Source organism: Emys orbicularis, chromosome 17 (assembly GCF_028017835.1).
Source record: "Emys orbicularis isolate rEmyOrb1 chromosome 17, rEmyOrb1.hap1, whole genome shotgun sequence".
Taxonomy (NCBI): Eukaryota; Metazoa; Chordata; order Testudines; family Emydidae; genus Emys; species Emys orbicularis.
In genome coordinates, this window is record NC_088699.1 from 23497437 (window position 1) to 23516854 (window position 19418).

The 19418-nt window shown below is 43.0% G+C and overlaps 1 protein-coding gene across 6 annotated transcripts in view; it reads left to right on the forward strand.

The window, feature by feature from the left end:
- Positions 1 to 341: 341 nt before the first annotated feature.
- CWF19L1 (CWF19 like cell cycle control factor 1) overlaps positions 342 to 19418 on the forward strand; it is a 53717-nt gene continuing 34640 nt past the window's right edge. For 4 of the 6 annotated variants that reach the window (XM_065418147.1, XM_065418145.1, XM_065418149.1 and 1 more), the window contains exons 1-6: positions 342 to 418; positions 1428 to 1512; positions 5214 to 5292; positions 10398 to 10499; positions 12892 to 13106; positions 14977 to 15095. In XM_065418147.1, the coding sequence (XP_065274219.1) occupies positions 396 to 418; positions 1428 to 1512; positions 5214 to 5292; positions 10398 to 10499; positions 12892 to 13106; positions 14977 to 15095 (623 nt within the window). In that variant the 5' untranslated portion in view covers positions 342 to 395. Of the gene's footprint in view, positions 419 to 1427; positions 1513 to 5213; positions 5293 to 10397; positions 10500 to 12891; positions 13107 to 14976; positions 15096 to 16537; positions 16543 to 19418 lie in introns of those variants that run through there. The other 2 variants (XM_065418146.1, XM_065418151.1) reach the window with 2 other exon arrangements.

Genomic DNA, 19418 nt, shown 5'->3' on the forward strand with positions numbered 1-19418 from the left:
CCGGGGAGGGTTTGGGTGACGTACCCAGGGAGCACGGCTCTCGTTTCCGGCCGGGGAGGGTTTGGGTGACGTACCCAGGGAGCACGGCTCTCGTGTCCGGCCGGGGAGGGTTTGGGTGACGTACCCAGGGAGCACGGCTCTCGTTTCCGGCCGGGGGGGGGTTGGGTGACGTTCCCAGGGAGCACGGCTCTCGTTTCCGGCCGGGGAGGGTTTGGGTGACGTACCCAGGGAGCACGGCTCTCGTTTCCGGCCGGGGAGGGGTTGGGTGACGTACCCAGGGAGCACGGCTCTCGTTTCCGGCCGGGGAGGGTTTGGGTGACGTACCCAGGGAGCACGGCTCTCGTTTCCGGCGGGGGGAGGGGTTGGGGGGTTTTGTCCCCTGCTCCGGCGTTGAAATGGCTGGAAAACCTCTGAGAGTGTGAGGCGGGGGCCGGGCTGCGGGGGGAGCGGGCGGGGCTGGACTCGGGGGGTCTCTGGGCCTGTGGCGCCCCCTGCTCCCAGCCCGGCGCCGGGCCCTCGGGCGAGCTGGGCCGTGGCTCGGACTCGGGCTCCGGTTGTGCTGCCGAGCCACGCGGCCCCAGGCGTCGCTGTCTGTGGCCCGTTTTCTCGTCACTGGAGTAGCTGAGGCCGGGGCCAGGCGGGCTCGAGGGAGCTGCCCGCGCGCTGGAACCAGGGTCACAATTTCACCCCTGCTCCCCTCGGATAGTAACGGGGGGGGGGGGCAGTTGGCTGAGTGCTTCCGAGCCAAACCCTGGGTTTGGAAACCTTCAGTGTGTCGTTTTTTAAATAGCTCTTAGACAATCCAGTGTGCGTTGCGAGTGTAATGTAACCGTTTGTAGGGCTGTTAGGTCCCAAGCCGTAAGGTGTCTCAGGGCTCCATAGCTTGGAATGGGAATGGTGTTTAGAAGAGGTATCAAACACTTTCTATTTCTTTATAAAACTAGAAATGTAGGACATTTCAGAAAAAAAATGTAAAGAGAGCATAAATATTCCACGGTTTAAACAACTAAAAGTCAAGAAATGCCCATGCAATCCTAACTCAGCTCCTCCTGTGTGCATTTCAATACAAGTTTTAATTACATGGTCTTATGTATCATATAGTACAATATAACAAAGGTTGTAGAAAAATACTATCAGTTATGGAGAGATGTGCATTAAGAAGCACTTGTTTTTTCCCCACTCCTCAGAGGTTGCAGGCCATCTGTCTCCTGGTAACTCCTAAGATACATTTTCCCAGAACAGGTATCTAAGCATTTAGACAGTAGTTATATTTTAGGCAGGATTTTCCACAACCTCATGGGTGAAGTGTGTGTATGAATCCTTGGCTGTAAGAAAGACAGGGTCACAATTTTTAATGTTACCAATTCAAATATTAAAGATACACAAATTCATTATGCGTGTTGTCATGTCCTTATTTCTCTCCCTAGACTGGCCTGTGGGGATGTTGAAGGAAAATTTGATATGTTGTTCAATAGAGTGCAAGCTGTTCAGAAGAAAAGTGGAGAATTTGATGTAAGATTTATATTTCTGCTTCTGCACTGTGGTCTGTTAGATTAGAAGTATTTCACTGTATATTGCCTCCCATTGGCAAGTGAAAAAATTTCTGACCTACGATAATGTTAAATAAAGCCAAATGCTCATTGTGTTGACTCCTCTAAATGTTACGTGAAAAGAATATTTGCACATAATGTGAATTAGAAGCTTAGTATTTACACAGTGCTTTGCATCTTAAAAACATTGAACAAATATTAATACTCACAACATCTCTTTAAAGTTGGTACCACAGATAAGTCGTCTTATCCTCATATTTACAGGTGGGAAACTGAAGCAAAGAGATGCAGTGACCTGCTCAAGGTCTCTCACTGAGGGTATGTCTACACTACAGAGACTATCCCAGCATAGCTGTGGCTCTGTTGCTGTGCTGAGATAACCCCTGGCTATATTCCATTGTTGTAAGAAAACTACCTCCCCAAGCAACAGCTACACCGGGGATTCAGTTGGCATAGCTATGGCACTCCGGGGGTGGGAGTGGATTTTTCACACCCCTGAGCGACATAGCTATGTCAACCTAAATTTTAAGTGTAGACCAGGCCTCAATGAGTGGCAGAGCCAGAAATAGAACCCGGGAATTCTGGCTTTTAGCCCCATGCTCATTCCACATTAATCAAAATGTAGAACTTGGATTATTTTACCAAAATTGACTTTTGATTTCTGACTGAAAATTGATACAAAGGTACTGGGGGAAACTATTTTTCTTAAAACCCAGACATTTCTGAGTTCTTAAAAAAAATCTCTGAATTGACGAGGGTGAAAGCAAGCAGGTCTTTACTGGAAAACATTTTATAAGTTACAGTTGTTATTTAAAAAAGTGAGCTAAGTGACAAGTGTTGTTACCTGCAGCGTTGTTGTAGCCATGTTGGTCCCAGGATGTTAGAGAGAGAAGGTGGGTGTGGTAAAATATCTTTTATTGGACCAACTTCTGTTGGTGAGAGAAACAAGCTTTCAAGCTTACACAGACCCCTTCTTCGGGTCTGGGAGACTTAGGCCAGGTCTGCACTACATACTTACTTAGGTATAAGTACGTTGCTCAGGGGTGTAAAAAATCCACATCCCTGAGCAACTTAGTTATACCGACCTTAAACCCTGTGTAGATAGCGCTGTGTCGGTGAGAGAGCTTCCACCAACATAGCTGTCAGCTCTCGCAGAGGTGGAGTTCTTAAGCTGATGGGAGAGCTCTCTGCCATGGACTTAGAGCATCTTCACCAGAGGTTTGTAGTGTAGACCTGCCCTTATTCAGTGTGTCACATCTAAATACAAGGTGTGACAGATTGAATGATCCCTTCAAATATATGTTAACTACTTACGTTAAACAAAGTGAAGTGGTCAGTTAACTCCCCTCCAGTCATAGGGAGGAAAGGAAGGGATGGAGAAGCAGCTGAGGGGGAAGTTGTTAGCGCGTTATAGATTGTTGTAATAAACCATAAATCTAGTGTCTCTTCAGTCCATGATTTTTAGTGTCTAGCAAAGTTATGAATTTAAGCTTTCAGGTTTGTCTTTTGAAAGTGTTGTGGAGGTTTCCTATGAGATTGAGGACTGATAGGTCAGATATGGAGTGATCGCTTTGTGAAAAGTGTTAACCCACAGGTGATATGGTGATTTTTTCCCCATCATTTTCCTGTGAGTTCATTCAAGAGCATAGTGATGATCTGGTTTCATCTACATAGTTGTTACTGGAGCATTTAATGCACTGGACGAGGTCTGCCACATGTTGTGATAGGCATGTGTGGGACCCATGGATCTTGAAAGGTGTGTTGGGGGTGGGTATTGATCATTGTAGCAGTGGAGATAAGTCTGCATGTTTTGCATCTTCTGTTCTGGCAGGGTCTGGTGCTGCTTGAGCTGATGTGTCCTGGTCTATGAGGAGCTTGCTTCTGATGATGAGCTTGGAGAGACTGGGGGGTTATTTGAAGGCCAGAAGTTGGGAAAGACTTCTTTCGCAATGGGGTCTCCATCGAATATGGGTTGTACTTGTTTGATGATACTCTGTATAGGTAGCAGTGTGGGGTGATAGGTGACAACTAGGGGTGTTTGGTTGGTGAGGGTTTACTTCTGTACTGAAGCAGGTTCTTTTGGGATATTTGGATGACTTATTCCATGATGTGATCTACTTCTCTGATGGAGTGTCCTTGTTTGGTGAAGGTGGTTTGAAGTGTATAATGGTGTTTATTCTGGACTTTCTCTTTGGAGAGTATTCTGTGATATCTGAGTGCCTGGTTGTAGATAACAGATGTCTTTGTGTGTTTGTGGTGGCTATGGGATCCGTGAAGGTAGATATGGTGATCCCTGGGTTTCTTGTATATAGTCTGTATGTGTTCATTGTTGAAGCTGCTTGTGGTATCTAGGAAGTTCATGCTACTGTGGGAGTTCTCCAGCGAGAGTTTAATGGTGGTTGTTGAAGTTGTGATGGAAATCTGAGAAAGTTTAAGTTGCCTCTGCCAATGCAGCCTGATCCTTGGCTGCATTTTTGCCTCCCACAGCTTTTGCTAGTTTTGCTTTGGAGAGTGGAAAGTTGAAGCCAGAGGATTGAAGTCAGGTACTTAAGTTGTATGCTTTGCCTTCAGTTGTTCAGCAACTGAACTGCAGTCAAGAGACAAAAGCTGCATTTGCCTATCTCTTGCTATTCTTTTCACTCTTCTTTTGTGTGAATGTCTTGGGGAAACACAGGATGAGATTTTAACAGAACCTGAGAGCTCAGACTGATGCTGTTATAACAGAGTCTAGGGTGTTTTAAACCCTTGATTAGTGTTGTAACAGTAAACAGTTAAATGTGGTCTGGGGTTCAGGTAGAATAGGTTCTGGCCCTTTCTCCTGTTGTAACAACCATCATTAAAATACACCAGGAAAACTGGTGAAAAAATAATGGTAGATCCTGAGGTCCCAGCAGGTGGTGGTAGCTGTGATGGTGAAGCTCCCTCTGTCCCTCCCCTGCAAGCTGTCCAGGCTGCAAGCTCAAGACAGTAATCGATATTCCCCCTCCAGAAAAGGAATGCCTTGCCCCCATCAAAATGAACCAAACAAATACACTTCTGGTGGATTGCAGTTATCAGCACTTCATGGTGTCCTAGCAACTCTTAATTTGTTGTTATAACAACTCTATGCACTCTCCAGGAGTCTTTTGAGAATCCTTATCACAGTTCACTTTGCTTAAACACACTCAGTTTGTACCACTCTCTTTGATTCTAACTTTCACTTAATTTCATGTAACAGGTCATGGTAAACTTCTGTAACCTTTCTCCCACTCTGTGCAACTTGTGATACTGGTCTCTGCACATCATGACTTAAAAGGATGCTTGCAATAATGGTAGGATGCTATTGGAGAGATTGCTAGGAAGTGTTTTCTCCTGGAAAAGACTCTGTCCATAGAGAAGGAATAAGGGAGTTTCTCACAATGAAGATTTACTTGATCTTGTAATTTCAGCTGTTTTTTTCCTGTTTTTTTTTTCCTTATGTGCTTAATAACTGCTAAGGAATTTCTCGTTTTACATGCATCAAATGAAACTAAATCTCAGGCAATAAGCCACTGACCCCAAATCACTGTTAATGCTGTGACAGTAAGAAAGTAATGAAAAGGACAGCCTAGGTATTTTAACATTGTAAACCTTTCCCCGTTCTTACAATGGTTCTCTTGTGTTATTTTTTTTAAATGATTTTAGCTGCTTTTGTGCGTTGGGAACTTCTTTGGCTCTACTCCAGAGGCGGAGTGGGAGGAATACCGGACATGTGCCAAGAAAGGTAAGGAAAGGGCCTGTATATTAGATGACTATAACCCAGTGGGATGTGGCTGCACGTGTGGCTTTGGATTTGATGAACAATATCTTCACCACACATCTCATTCCTGTGTTGCTTTATTAAGTTGTTCAGTGTACGATCCTGAACTGAATAGAGGGATGGCCAGAGAGGGCAAGGGCTGTGGTGGGTGTCAGAGCCATTCAGCTATGGGTTATGGTAGCTGAAGGCAGTGTGCTCAGCACTGCTTGCTGTTGCTGGTACAAAAAAGGATCAGTATGTGCCTTTTGGTGCCTGCTGCAAATGTCCGCGTGTATGCAAAGGGCTTGGGGCTGTCTGTGGATTGCTATGAGTAATATTAACTAGCCCTGCTGCTTGGCACTCAGTGGAGTGTTAGGTCTGTATGCTGTGCAGCTTGCTGCTATCTGTGTAATTTCTCCAGTAGTGTACAATACTGGGTTGTCTCCTCTCTGCCACTGAGCTGGGGGCAGCTCAAGCTGTTAATTATCAACTCATGTAGTTGGCCACATCTATTCCCTGTTGCCCCATCTTTTCCCTCTGGCAGCTGCACCAGACAGCAACAGTGACCCGTCCTTTGAAAATTAATGAACAAGCAGTGAAAAGAATTAGCGTTGAAGCCCTTTCCTCTTGGCCTTCCAAACTTGAGATGTGTTCATTGGGGTATTTCACTTGCGCAGGTTTCCGTCATGGCCGGGAGTGCATAAGAAAGGGCCAAGCGTGCTTTGAACACTCTGTGCCCAGAACAGAGGCACATGAGGATTCTGTTTCCTTGCAGCTGTTCTACCAACATATTTCTAAGTATGAAATGCCGTTTGACGTACTGAGCCCATCTGCTTCTCTTTGAGCCTCTCATTACTCCAGCATAGACCCCTTCTCCACCCGTGTAGGAGAAACTACCCATTTCCTTATCCCCCACTCCCTCTCAGGTCCCATCACCACATTGATGAGAGAAGCTTATCGGTGAAAATCTGTAAAGCTGCCACCTTACCTTGTTTTTTCTTGGAGTATCTCTACACTTCAAGCTGGGGGGGCAGTTCCCAGCTTGTAGACGTATCTGCATTAGCTCTGATCAAGCAAGCTCACTAAAAATATAGCTGATGTGATGTGGCTGGCAGGAGGGGCTGTGTGCCTGTCTGAGATGTTGGGCACCAGGGTGGATTGATTTAAAATCGCCAATTTTTAGTCAGCAAGCAGGAAATCTTGATTTAAATCATGGATTTTAAGGGTGTTTTACATTTGTCCTTTTTATTTATTTTCCTAAAGAAAAATGGATTCCCCGTAGTTGGTAACTATTAAAACAGGTTGACTTGCAACGAAGTGTAGCCTGTTGTGATGGGTCCCCCCAGGCTGCCACTGGGATACCACTGAGCCTGCCTGTCCCCCCAGCCTGGGCTCCCCTTACTCTGTGCTGCTGTGACAAGCTCTCAAGCCCCCTTCCCGCACACACCCAGGTAGAGACACACCCAGGTGCAGCTATGTTCACACAGACGTTGAGATCAGCTCTGCATGGGAGAGCTCAGCTAAGGAATTGCACAGCACACCAGTGCACAACCCCTCTGGAGTGTAAACCCCAAACTGTATTGTCTTGCGCTGTATAGAGAGCTATATAGCGTAAGCTCATAAAATTCACCCTCTCCCTCAATGTGGAGAGAGAGATGCAAAGCTTTCTGTCCCAAATATGGGTTCCACACTGGTTTAAGAGACAAAACAAATTTGCTAACTACAAAAGATAGATTTTAAGTGATAGCAAACAGATCAAAGCAGATTACCGTAGTAAATTAACAAAAACCGCAAATTTAGCTTAACACACTAGATAGGTAGGATATAAATTAACAGATTCTCACCCTGAGTGATGAACAGGCTGGCAGATGCTTAAGGCACAAGTTGCTTTGGCTTTCCCAGGTTTTCATACACAGGCTATAAATCCTTCTAGCCTGGGACCATCACTTCCCACAGTTCAGTCTTTGTTCCTCAGGTGTTTCCAGGTGTGGTGTTGTAGGGAGAGAGAGGACCCCCCCCCCATAACGTCATTTTCCCCCTTTTATATCTTCTCCCCACTTCCTGGAAAGCTCTTTTGCTGTGACCTGGGTCAAACAGTTCCCATTGAGTAGGGCTATCTCTGAGAGGTTTCTATTGTACACAGTTCCTGGGGTAATCCTTGTGCTTGTGTGCATTTCCTCAATAAGCCGTTAACATTGTTTGGTCTTTTTACTGTCATACCTGAAAGTCTGCCTGTCGGTGTTTTCAACCTCATGACATGTTACTGAAACACATACATAGCCAAACTTCATAACTTCACATATGAGAATAGCACACACAATCCAATGATGTCTAGCAGAACGAGACTTTTAGAATGACACCTCACAAGGCATATTTTGTATAAGGCATATCCTAATTACATGACAATGGTGCATACTGGGGTATCAGGGTGTCACACCTATACACTACATTTGATTCTTCTTGCTTCACATTTATTTAAGCAATTGTATAGCCTAACTTACATGTATTCAAGTTTTTACTTTTTTTTTTTTGGTTAGAAAATGGTAGGTATTTTTTACTTGTGATTTGCCAAGCTGTTTGGATTGAAATTCAGATTATATTAGAAATTCGCAAAAATTGCATTTTATTTTTTTATTAAATAAAACTACCTTAAACTTGCTGAATATGTACAAAAAATTGTCAGAACGTGTTTTGCATTCAAAAGTGATTATACAAAGGAAGTATACCTCTACCCCGATATAATGCTGTCCTCGGGATCCAAAAAAATCTTACCGCGTTATAGGTGAAACCACGTTATATTGAACTTGCTTTGATCCGCCGGAGTGCGCAGCCCCGCCCCCCCGGCACTGCTTTCCCGCGTTATATCCGAATTCGTGTTCTATCGGGTCTCGTTATATCTGGGTAGAGGTGTATTGTAAGTATTTATTGAAGGGAACTGATTATTTCTGGTCAGTTTGTCCTTCAAGATTTTGGAACTGGTAGTTCTCATCCTCTCCCACCTAGCTAGTTTTCATTAATAGATTGGAAGAGGAAAACAAGCTTTCCTTCTTTTTCAACTCCCAGTAGGTTTCTTTGAACTTGTCATTGAATTGAGCTCTTTGAATGAACTGAAATGAAGCAAATAGCCTCTCAGCACCTGCAGAAGAGGCTCCTGTTGTGAGAAGCTGATTTAGCATCTCAGCAAACTCTAGTTCCAGGTGCTTAGCCAGTGACTCCCACCAGTTCAGTGGGTTGACATTCTTTAAAACGTGGGAGAAACGATGTACTGCTTATTTTTGGTATTTAATTACAATTATTTTCATAGGCGGTCCATTTCAGATTGAATTTTAAATAGGTTTATTTTTTAAAAAATCTGTTTTTTAATTTAAATCGAAATCTGATTTTAAATAAAATCCAGGTGTTTTTTTTTAAAGCGGCTATCCACCCTGTTAGGCATGTACAGTAAAAGCTTTTTTTATCCAGCATGTTGGGGGAATGGGGGGTGCCAGTCAGTGAAAAATGCCAGTTAACTAAGGCGGAGGGAGTTTTGGTGTGGGAGGATGTGCAGGGCTGGAGGTTGGGGTGTGAGCTCTGGGAGGGCGTTTGGGTGTGGGGCTGGGGCGCAGGAGGGATGGGAGGCATGGGCTCTGGGAGGGAGTTTGGGTGCGGGAGGGGGCTCAGAGCAGGGGTTGGGGAGGGGTTTTGGGGTGCTGGATCCGGGAGGTGGGGAGTGGCGACCTGTCCCGGCTACTCCTTGGTGGAGGCACGGCAGACGGCTCTGTGCACTGCCCCTGCCCCGAGTGCTGGCTCTGCTGCTCCCATTGGCCGGGACAGCTGAGTTTTGCTTTCCAGCTAAACTTTGTTCTGTTGTTACCTCATTTCCTTGATCCAGCCCCACTCTGTTCTGCTTCATCTATCTGTCCTTTTAGTATGTAAGTTGTAGTGTCTGGAGTAGGAACTCTCGTCTTTGTTACTTGCCTGTACAGGTCCTATCACAAAGGGGTTTGTTCTTGATTGGATTTCCTGGGTGCTTATAAAAGATCATTTTTTCTAAGCTGGGAAAGATGGTGATTGACCTGTTTCACATCAAACCTTGCTAGAGAGGTTAGCAGCAGTATTGGAAGAGATTGAGTTTTCACCATTCACAGGTTATGGAGGAGTTAAACTCAGTCTTCAAAGGGCAGGGAGATCTCCGATCTGGACTGACTTACCCCCAGTCACTCTTAGACCTGGTCGACACACCTGTGTGGATATAAGTAAAGGTGTCATTTTATTTTCATTAGGTGAAGTGATGCAACTTTGTTCACTTTGGACACTTAGAGTGGTTTAAACCTGGTTTATCTCTTTAGCTTATGGCAGTACATTTTTATAGGTGAAAGCTAAACTGATGAGTCCACACACAAGTTGCACTGTTTTAACTAAAGAAATTTAAGTGAAACTGGTGCAAGTTGTGTATAGGCAATCTTTTAGTTCTTCAGGGCTAAAGCTTAATGAGCTCCTAGGTGTCATGCAAATCTTGATTATCTACACTGGCTTTTCTTGAGGGGGGAGATTACAGTTGATGGAGGCAGGGATGGGAGAATCATTTAATCTTGTTGGCATTATCAATGAAGATGTTCTTAAGGGATACAACAGAGGGTCCTGTGGCACCTTTAAGACTAACAGAAGTATTGGGAGCATAAGCTTTCGTGGGTAAGAACCTCACTTCTTCTTCTTACCCACGAAAGCTTATGCTCCCAATACTTCTGTTAGTCTTAAAGGTGCCACAGGACCCTCTGTTGCTTTTTACAGATTCAGACTAACACGGCTACCCCTCTGATACTTAAGGGATACAGTCAACTTGAAATCTACCAAATTAAAAAAAACAAACATTACTTAATCTACTATATTAGTATGTGCTTTAATGTTCAATTTAGGTGTGTGTTGTTTTTTTAACTGGTGGTTAATAAATTTCAGTGAAATGGGCAGGATCTAACAAACTCAATTTCTGCGTCCGTAACTATAGTACATTTCCTCTGTAGTGAATCTTTACTTCATAATAGTAAATATAGAATCAAATAAATGTCTCAGTTCTGAAACAAGTGAACTAATTATGTGTGTTTCTTCTCTAGCTCCTATTCCAACGTATGTCTTGGGTGCCAATAACCCGGAAACTGTACATTATTTTCCAGATGTCAATGGCTGTGAACTAGCTGAGAACATTACATACTTAGGTAATGGTATAGATTTTATTTCTGTGTTGGGAATCCGATGTGCGCTTTATGGGAGTATTAAAATGTTGCTGTTGGGGTGCCTTAATTTAGGTTGTGATGGCCCTTTCATTCCAAACTTCACTTGTTCATTTCTTCACTTGTTGATACCTTCCTTCAGAAATCATGTCAACTAATCTCTCGTACTGAGTCTCAGGCCCAAGATGAATTGTTTTTGAAACCGTAATAAAATCCATTCTGCTTTTTTTTCCGATAAGCAACATAAAAAGACATCATTTGTACTTTTACAACATTTTCAACTTCTTATGAGCTCAACAGAGCTATTTGGGTTGTCAAACTGAGCTTGTTGGACAAGTTTCAATGAAGTCGTCAAGCTGCCAATTTTGGGGAAAAGAACAAAATCCATTGCATATATGCAGTATGAATTTTCCTTCCTAATTCAGCTATGCATTTATTGTATGTCCACACAACAGAACTGTGCATGAGCTAGTCTACCTCAGCTCGTGCGAGCTACAACAGCCGTGGATTCGTGCTAGCTGAAGACAATGCAGCACAGACTTCAGAGAGGGCTAGCAGTCAGGCTACATACCTAGGGCCAAACTGGGCTTGCACTACCTGTACTGGAGCTTGCCCTGCACTGTTTTCACTGCTATTGTTACCCATGCTAGCTGGATTCAAGCTAGCTCACGTAGGCTAGTCCATACACAGAAGATAAGAATGGCCATACTGGGTAATACTGTGGCCAATGCCAGATGCTTTAGAGGGAATGAACAGAACAGGACAATTATTGAGTGATCCATCCACTGTTGTCCAGTTCAAACATCTAGCAGTCAGCGGCTTAGTGATACCCAGAGCGTGGGGTTGCGTCCCTGACCGTCTTGGCTAATAGCCATTGGTGGACATATCTTCCGTGAACTTACCTCATTCTTTTTTGAACCCAGTTATACTTGTGGCCTTCACAACATCCTCTGACCCCTGGTTCTTGTGTTACGTGAAGGGGTAAATAACATTTCCTTTTTCACTTTCTCCACACCACTCATGATTTTATAGATCTCTATAATATCACCCCTTAGTCGTCTCTTTTCCAAGCTGAACAATCCCAGTTTTTTAATCTCTGTTTATATGGAAGCCGTTCCACACCCTTAATCATTTTTGTTCCCCTTCTATGTACTGTTTCCAATTTTAATATATATTTTTTGAGAGGGGACAATCAAAACTGTATGCAGTATTCAGGGGATGGGCATTCCATGGCTTTATATAGTGGTATTATGACATTTTCTGTCTTATTATTTATCCATTTCCTAATGGTTCCTAACATTCTGTTAGCTTGTTCCAGATCATTTATGAATATGTTGAACAGCACTGGTCTTAGTACAGACCCTTGGGAATCCCTCTATTTATCTCTTGCCACTGTGAAAACTGACTGTTTATTGTTACCCTTTTGTTTCCTGTCTTTTAACCGGTTACTAATCCATAAGAGCACCTTCCCTCTTATCCGAAGACTGCTTACTTTGCTTAAGAGCCTTTGGTGAGGGATCTTGTCAAATTCTTTTTCTAAGTATACTATATCCACTGGATTACCCTTCTCCACATGTTTAACCCCCTCAAATGATTCTAATAGATTGGTGAGGCATGATTTTCCTTTACAAAAACTGTGTTGACTCTTCCCCAACAAATCGTGTTCATCTGTGTGACTGATATTTCTGTTCTTTTAGTATAGTTTCAGCCAATTTGCCCAGTACTGAAGTTAGACTTACTGGCTTACATAACTGCGAGGATCCACCTCTGGAGCATTTTTTAAAAAATTGGCATTAGATTAGCTACTCTCCAGTCATCTTGTACAGAGGATGATTTAAGCAATAGTTTACATACCAAAGCTAATACTGTAGTTCTACAATTTCATATTTGAGTTTCTTCAGAACTCTTGGGTGAATACCTTCTGGTCCTAGTGACTTATTACTGCTGAATTTATCATTTGTTCAAAAACCTCTTGGACCAGATTCCATGTGCTTCTTAGGACTGTATCAAGAATTGCCTCTCCCCTTGTGGGTTCCAGAACTAGCTGCACCAAGAAGCAGTTATTGATGATGTCTAGAAATTTTATCTCTGTGTCCCATCCTAAGCTGACATGTACCCATGTAGTATGGGTTTTGTTGAAATCCCCCATTATTATTGTGTTTTCTATTTTTGTAGCCTCTTTAATCCCCCTGAGCATTTTAAATGGAAAGGGGTTTCCAGTCATTGAGCCAAATCCTGGAGTCCTGACTGCAATTAATGCATTACCAGAGCCAGTCAGTTTCCTCATAAGCAAGGACTGCAAAACTTGGCCTCCTGTTAACATGACACATTTTAGTAGTTTCTTACAATACTTAATTTCATTTGTGTTTTACTACAGGTCGTAAGGGTATTTTCAGCGGCACCTCAGGATTGCAGATTGCCTACCTGAGTGGTACAGAATCCCTGAGTGAGCCAGCTCCTGCCTACAGTTTCAGCTCCAAGGATGTGTCAGAACTGAAAATATCTTTATTATCTACTCCAAAATTCAAAGGTGTCGATATCTTGCTGACATCCCCCTGGCCCAGAGGTGTAGGGAATTTTGGAAATAAACCTGTAAGTATTCAAATTCAGTTGAAATGGGTTAAATGTGCAGTTAACTAATACTCTGACTTCCACTCACTGTAGCTATTTGTAGATTAAAAAAAAAAAAAAGCTTTAAAAATGGTTTGTCAGACTGGTTTCTGTTCTGCGGATGCGTATCTTGGCTCTTGAAATGGGTAAGTAGGGCCCATGGTGTCTTCTTGAGTTCAGACAATGAGCTGTCATCTTTCCTGTGGACTAATTGTTTTCCACACTAGGATTGTTTGTGGTACAAATTTGAGCCGTTTTTCATTCCAATTAATCTTTTGAATCTTTTACTAGCTGACTTGCGGATCTTGTAACTTCTTTAGTTTCATGTGTGTGAAGTATGCTGGATAATCTGATTTCACCCACAGGCCTCTTGCAGACTGCTTGTAACAGCAGCTTACCTCTCCCTAGTGATGAGGCACATCTGCTACCTCAGTTTCTCCACTATCGGGGGGGGGGGGGGGAGGGGGGAGGGATAGCTCAGTGGTTTGAGCATTGGCTTGCTAAACCCAGGGTTGTGAGTTCAATCCTTGAGGGGGCAATTTAGGGAACTGCGGTTAAAAAAAAACTGTCTGGGGATTTGTCCTGCTTTGAGCAGGGGGGCTGGACTAGATGATCTCCCAAGGTCTCTTCCAACCCTGATATTCTATGATTCTGTGATCAGTGGTCTTCTATGGGCTTGTACATTGCTGTGGTGCTCTTGACCCTCTGGTTAAAAGTTAGTCTCTCTTCTGGGGACAGCCAAAAGTCCAACTAAAGAAATAAGTCCTTCCAGCCCTCTCTGGGCTCCGAATAGCTCTTTGACTGCTTCTTAGGGCACTTTTGACTTTTTGTCGTCCGTGCAGGAGTATATACCCATTACCCATAGGTAGGACTTTTCTGCTCTGGGTTCTGGCCCAAACCACCTGCTTCACTTTCCCTCAGCCGTTTCCTACATGACCTGTTGTTTGTCAGTCTGCTGCCTCTGGAGAGTCTCACTCTGCTCTCTCTCAGCACCTCCTGCTCCCACGGTCTCTTCTCTGCTGTGTGGAGGTCAGTGGAGTCTCCGTTGGTCCTTTCCCAGGCCCCACTTCCTGGAGAACCTGCTAGCATAGTGCTGCTCCTGCTAGCTTTCTTTTCACTGAGCACAGGCTGCCTTTTATAAGTAAGTCCCAACAGGCCTGGCTGTCAGTCACGTGGTCTCTGGACTCTAGAAACTTTGTACGTGTTCTGTTTGGAGATCTCGTTTATATTAACAAAGTAATCAAGGTTTGAAGAAATAGTTTGACTATTTTTAAAGGTTTGCATTTTTAATCTGGGGCCCCACAAATGGTTTGCTGGCGGTGGGTCCCAGCCTGACTTACCTAGATGGTTATTTGGGCCAGTGCTTGTAGCAGTGATGGGGAGGGCATGGGGTGAAGGCATTTGTGGGGGCTGGGGAGCTCTCATGGATGGGGACAAGAAGGGGGAGCATAGATATTCCCCAGTCTCGTTTGTTCATGGAGGGTGTCCAATGGAGAACAGGGCTGAGGGGCAGCTAACTAGGGGGATATGGGAGAGTGTGTGTATCTGGGGATTATATCTAGCCACCCACTGCCAGGGCTTCTGAGCTCTGTGCCAGAGCTTTCCCTTTGTTTAAAAAATACGATCTCTGGTAGCAGGAAGAGCTGGGTCAATAGCTGAGCTTTTCAAGCCCCACTGCAAGCATCATCTATGGGAGAATTCGAACTCTGGCTCGACCATGCTGCTGTTCAGCAGAGGTGCAGAGCACTAAATCTCTAAAATACACAGAACAAAGAAACTCTGTGCTGAACCATTTTTCTCTGCATTGCAAACCCACAGGATTTTAGACTAATGCTTTATTTGCCTTTTATAGGGAGAAATGGATACTAAGAGATGTGGATCTGTGTTAATATCTAATTTAGCCACAAGTCTGAAGCCAAGATATCACTTTGCTGCATTGGAGAAGACCTATTATGAAAGACTTCCTTATAGGTATGTAGGACCTTGAGAAACCGCTCTTATTTTATAAGAAAGTGTGGTGTTCTAGCGCGTATGGGAAGCAATTCTAAAATTATAATTTACTGAAGCCGCATGATAGTTTGTAGGTACCTTAATTTATTCCAGTGTACACCCTGACTTCATCTCAAGCATATTTTGTGGCCATAACCCCCATCTACACTAGGAAGTCGACCCACTGCTGATAATAAATGTCAGCAATACATCCCTATGAATTTATGTTACAAATAGAATAACTGCTACTGTGGATTTCACAAAACACGTTTCCTCACCAAGAGGTCACGGCAGCATTCTACATGGTTGGAGACAGATGAAGTTAGGCAGACTGGCCACCACAGGGAAGAGAAGCAGGACTAATTCCACACACCTAGTAGTTCCTATCGATACCAGGTCCTCATTGTGGAAGCTATGAAAGATACTTTCCCTTGGGCCCAACAGGCCCAAGGGAAGGGAGAGATGTATTTGGCACTGGTGAGGCCACGCCTGGAGTATTGCATCCAGTTTTGGGCCCCCCTCTACATAAAAGATGTGGACAAATTGGAGAGAGTCCAGCAGAGGGCAACAAAAATGATTAGGGGGGTGGGGCACACGACTTGCGAGGAGAGGCTGAGGGAACTGGGCTTATTTAGTCTGCAGAAGAGAAGAGTGAGGGGGGATTTGATAGCAGCCTTCAACTTCCTGAAGGGGGGTTCCAAAGAGGATGGATCTAGGCTGTTCTCAGTGGTAGCAGATAACAGAACAAGGAGCAATGGTCTCAAGTTGCAGTGGGGGAGGTCTAGGTTGGATATTAGGAAAAACTATTTCACTAAGAGGGTGGTGAAGCACTGGAATGGGTTGTCTAGGGAGGTGGTGGAATCTCCATCCTTAGAGATTTTTAAGGCCCAGCTTGACAAAGCCCTGGCTGGGATGATTTAGTTGGGGTTGGTCCTGCTTTGAGCAGGGGATTGGACTAGATGACCTCCCGAAGTCTCTTCCAACCCTAATCTTCTATGATTGTATGTATGGAACATATGCGTGGGTGGCAGCTCTGCCCAACCTGTGAGAAAATCAAGCTTACCCACAAAGAGTTCTCCAATTTTCCAAGGAAGACAGACAATCCTTGTTGGGGATTCAGTACTCCGAAGAACTGAAATAGTATTCTGCAAGGGACAGGAGGACAACCGGAGAGTGTGCTACGTTTCCAGAGCCAAGACATGAGATGTTAATCTAAGATTGAATAAGCTTTTTAAGTCTACGGGGAAGGATCCATTGGTGATGGTTCAAATTGGCAGTAACAGCACGGTGTTGGGAGATATCTCAGAGATAGTAGATGACCTCAGTGAACTCGGAGCATGCTGAAGAAGAGTGTCCAAACAATCTTCTTTGAGATCCTTCATATCCTATGTGCAAAGGAAGGCAGAAGAGTCTGGATGTGAATTGCTGGGTAGGAGAGCTTTGGTTTTGTGGAACGTTGGTCCATGCTCTATGGGGAGAGGGGCCTGCGTTGTTTGTATAGCCTTCACCTCCAATCTCCTGGAGGACAGGCTGGCTAAGTAGCCAGGAGGGAGAAAGGGGATGGTAAAAAGAGGGAAGATATGAGTCCTTAGTTAGAACAAAATTGAGATGTTGAGAACAAAATTAAGCAAAGAGGCAAATGACATGAAGAGAAGAAATTTTTGAATTGAATTCTTGAAATTTTCCTAATTCTTGGAGCCTGAGTAACAAACAAGAGGAACTGGGATTGCTCATTTATGAGCATAAATTTTATCTAGCTAATATAAATGAAACCTGGTTGGATGATTCATAAAATGAAATGTTAAACCTATTTGGGAAGGATCGTGCGAGCAAAAGGGGAGTGGCTGTGTGTGTGTTGGGCGGGGGGACGGAGGATGGCATAACTTTTTTCCGAGTCACTGATAACTCAGAAGAAAATGATCTTGATTGCTTATGGATCCTATGTCCTAATATATAAAGAACAAGACGGGATACTAGTTGGTCTCTGCTACAGGCCACCAAATTACACATGGAACAGGATGCTTGCTTCCTTACGCACCAATCTATAATGTGTAAAGAGAAGAGAAAAATGTGTGATCATGGGGGACTTAAGTTTGAGTGACATATGCTGGAGGTCTTATGCTACCAATCCTTGGATTTTGTAAACATTACAAATAACTAGGGCTGTCAATTAATCACAGTTAACTCACGCGATTAAAAAAAAAATCGCGATTAATCGCAGTTTTAATTGCACTGTTAAACAATAGAATACCAATTGAAATTTATTAAATATTTTGGATTTTTTTTACATTTTCATATTTATTGTATTCTGTGTTGTAATTGAAATCAAAGGATATATGTTTGATTACATATATTTGCACTGTAAAAGTGATAAAAGAAATAGTATTTTTCAATTCGTCTCATACAAGTTCTGTAGTGCAATCTCTTTGTCGTGAAAGTGCAACTTTTTTTTGTTATATAACTGCACTCAAAAACGAAACAATGTAAAACTTCAGCGCCTACAAGTCCCCCAGTCCTACTTCTTGTTCAGCCAATCGCTAAGACAAACAAGTTTGTTTACATTTACAGGAGATAATACTGCCCGCTTCTTATTTACAATGTCACCAGAAAGTGAGAACTGGCATTCGCATGGCATTTTTGTAGCCAGCATTGCAAGGTATTTACCTGCCATATATGCTAAACATTCGTATGCCCCTTCATGCTTCGGCCACTCTTCCAGAGGACATGCTTTCATGCTGATGATGCCTGTTTAAAAAAAAATGCATCAATGAAATTTGTGACTGAACTCTTTGGGGGAGAATTCTATGTCCCCTACTCTGTTTTACTCGCATTCTGCATATATTTCATGTTACAGCAGTCTCGAATGATGACCCAGCACGTTTGTTTTAAGAACACTTTCACTGCAGATTTCACAAAACACAAAGAAGGTACCAATGTGAGATTTCTAAAGAAAGCTACAGCACTCGACCCAAGGTTTAAGAATCTGAAGTACCTTCCAAAATCTGAGAGGGATGAGGTGTGGAGCATGCTTTCAGAAGTCTTAAAAGATCAACATTCCGATGCAGAAACTATAGAACCCAAACCACCAAAAAGGAAAATCTCCTGGTGGCATCGGACTCAGATGATGAAAATGAACATGTGTCGGTCCTCACTGCTTTGAATTGTTATCGAGCAGAATCAGTCATCAGCATAGACGCATGTCCCCTGGAATGGTGGTTGAAGCATGAATCTTTAGTGCATCTGGCATATAAATATCTTGCGATGCCGGCTACAAAAGTGCCATGAGAATGCCTGTTCTCATTTTCGGGTGACGTTGTAAACAAGAAGCAGGCAGCATTATCTCCTGCAAATGTAAACAAACTTATTTGTCTGAGCGATTGGCTGAACAAGAAGTAGAACTGAGTGGACTTGCAGGCTCTAAAATTTACATTGTTTTATTTTTGAATGCAGTTTTTGTTTTTTTTACAGTGCAAATAGTTGTAATCAAAAATAAATATAAAGTGAGCACTGCACACTTGGTATTCTGTGTTGCAATTGAAATCAGTATATTTGAAAATGTAGAAAAAAATCCAAAAATATTTAAATAAATGGTGGTGTTTAACAGTGCAATTAATTTTTTTAATCGCGCGATTGAATTGCTTGACAGCCCTACAAATAACAATTTCCTACCTCAAAAAGTGTTGCAATCAGTACATGGGAATTCTACATTAGATCTTATCTTAACAGATAAAGAGGAACTGATCACAGAACTTAACTTAAGGACAGTTTAGGTACAAATGATCATGATTTGATCATTTATAATGTGTAAGCAGAATAAAGTCCAGACCAGGAATATATATATATACTTGGTGCTTTAATGGGGACCACTTCACAAAGCTAAAAACAGTTATAAGCCAGAACAGCTGGAAGGAAAATTTCATCAGAAAAATGTGAATGATAATTGGGGATCATTTAAGAACACCTTCCTAGATGCCCCAAAAGCCACAATCTCACAAATGAGAAGGAAACCTCTAATGGTTATTTAAAGGGGAAGTGGTGAAGGCAGCTATTCAAAATTAATAAAATAATATATAACAAATGGAAGAAAGGGGAAATGTATAGTAATATAAATCTGAAGTTAGCAATTGTAGAAAATTAAAAAGGAAAGCCAACGGACACAAGGAGGAATCTATGGCTAGGGGAGTTAAGGATAATAGGAAGGAGTTTTTTAAATCTATTAGGAGCAAAAGGAATCCTGACAGTGGCACTGGTCCATTGCTGAATAGAAATGGTAGGATTATCAATCATCATGCAGAAAAGGCAGAA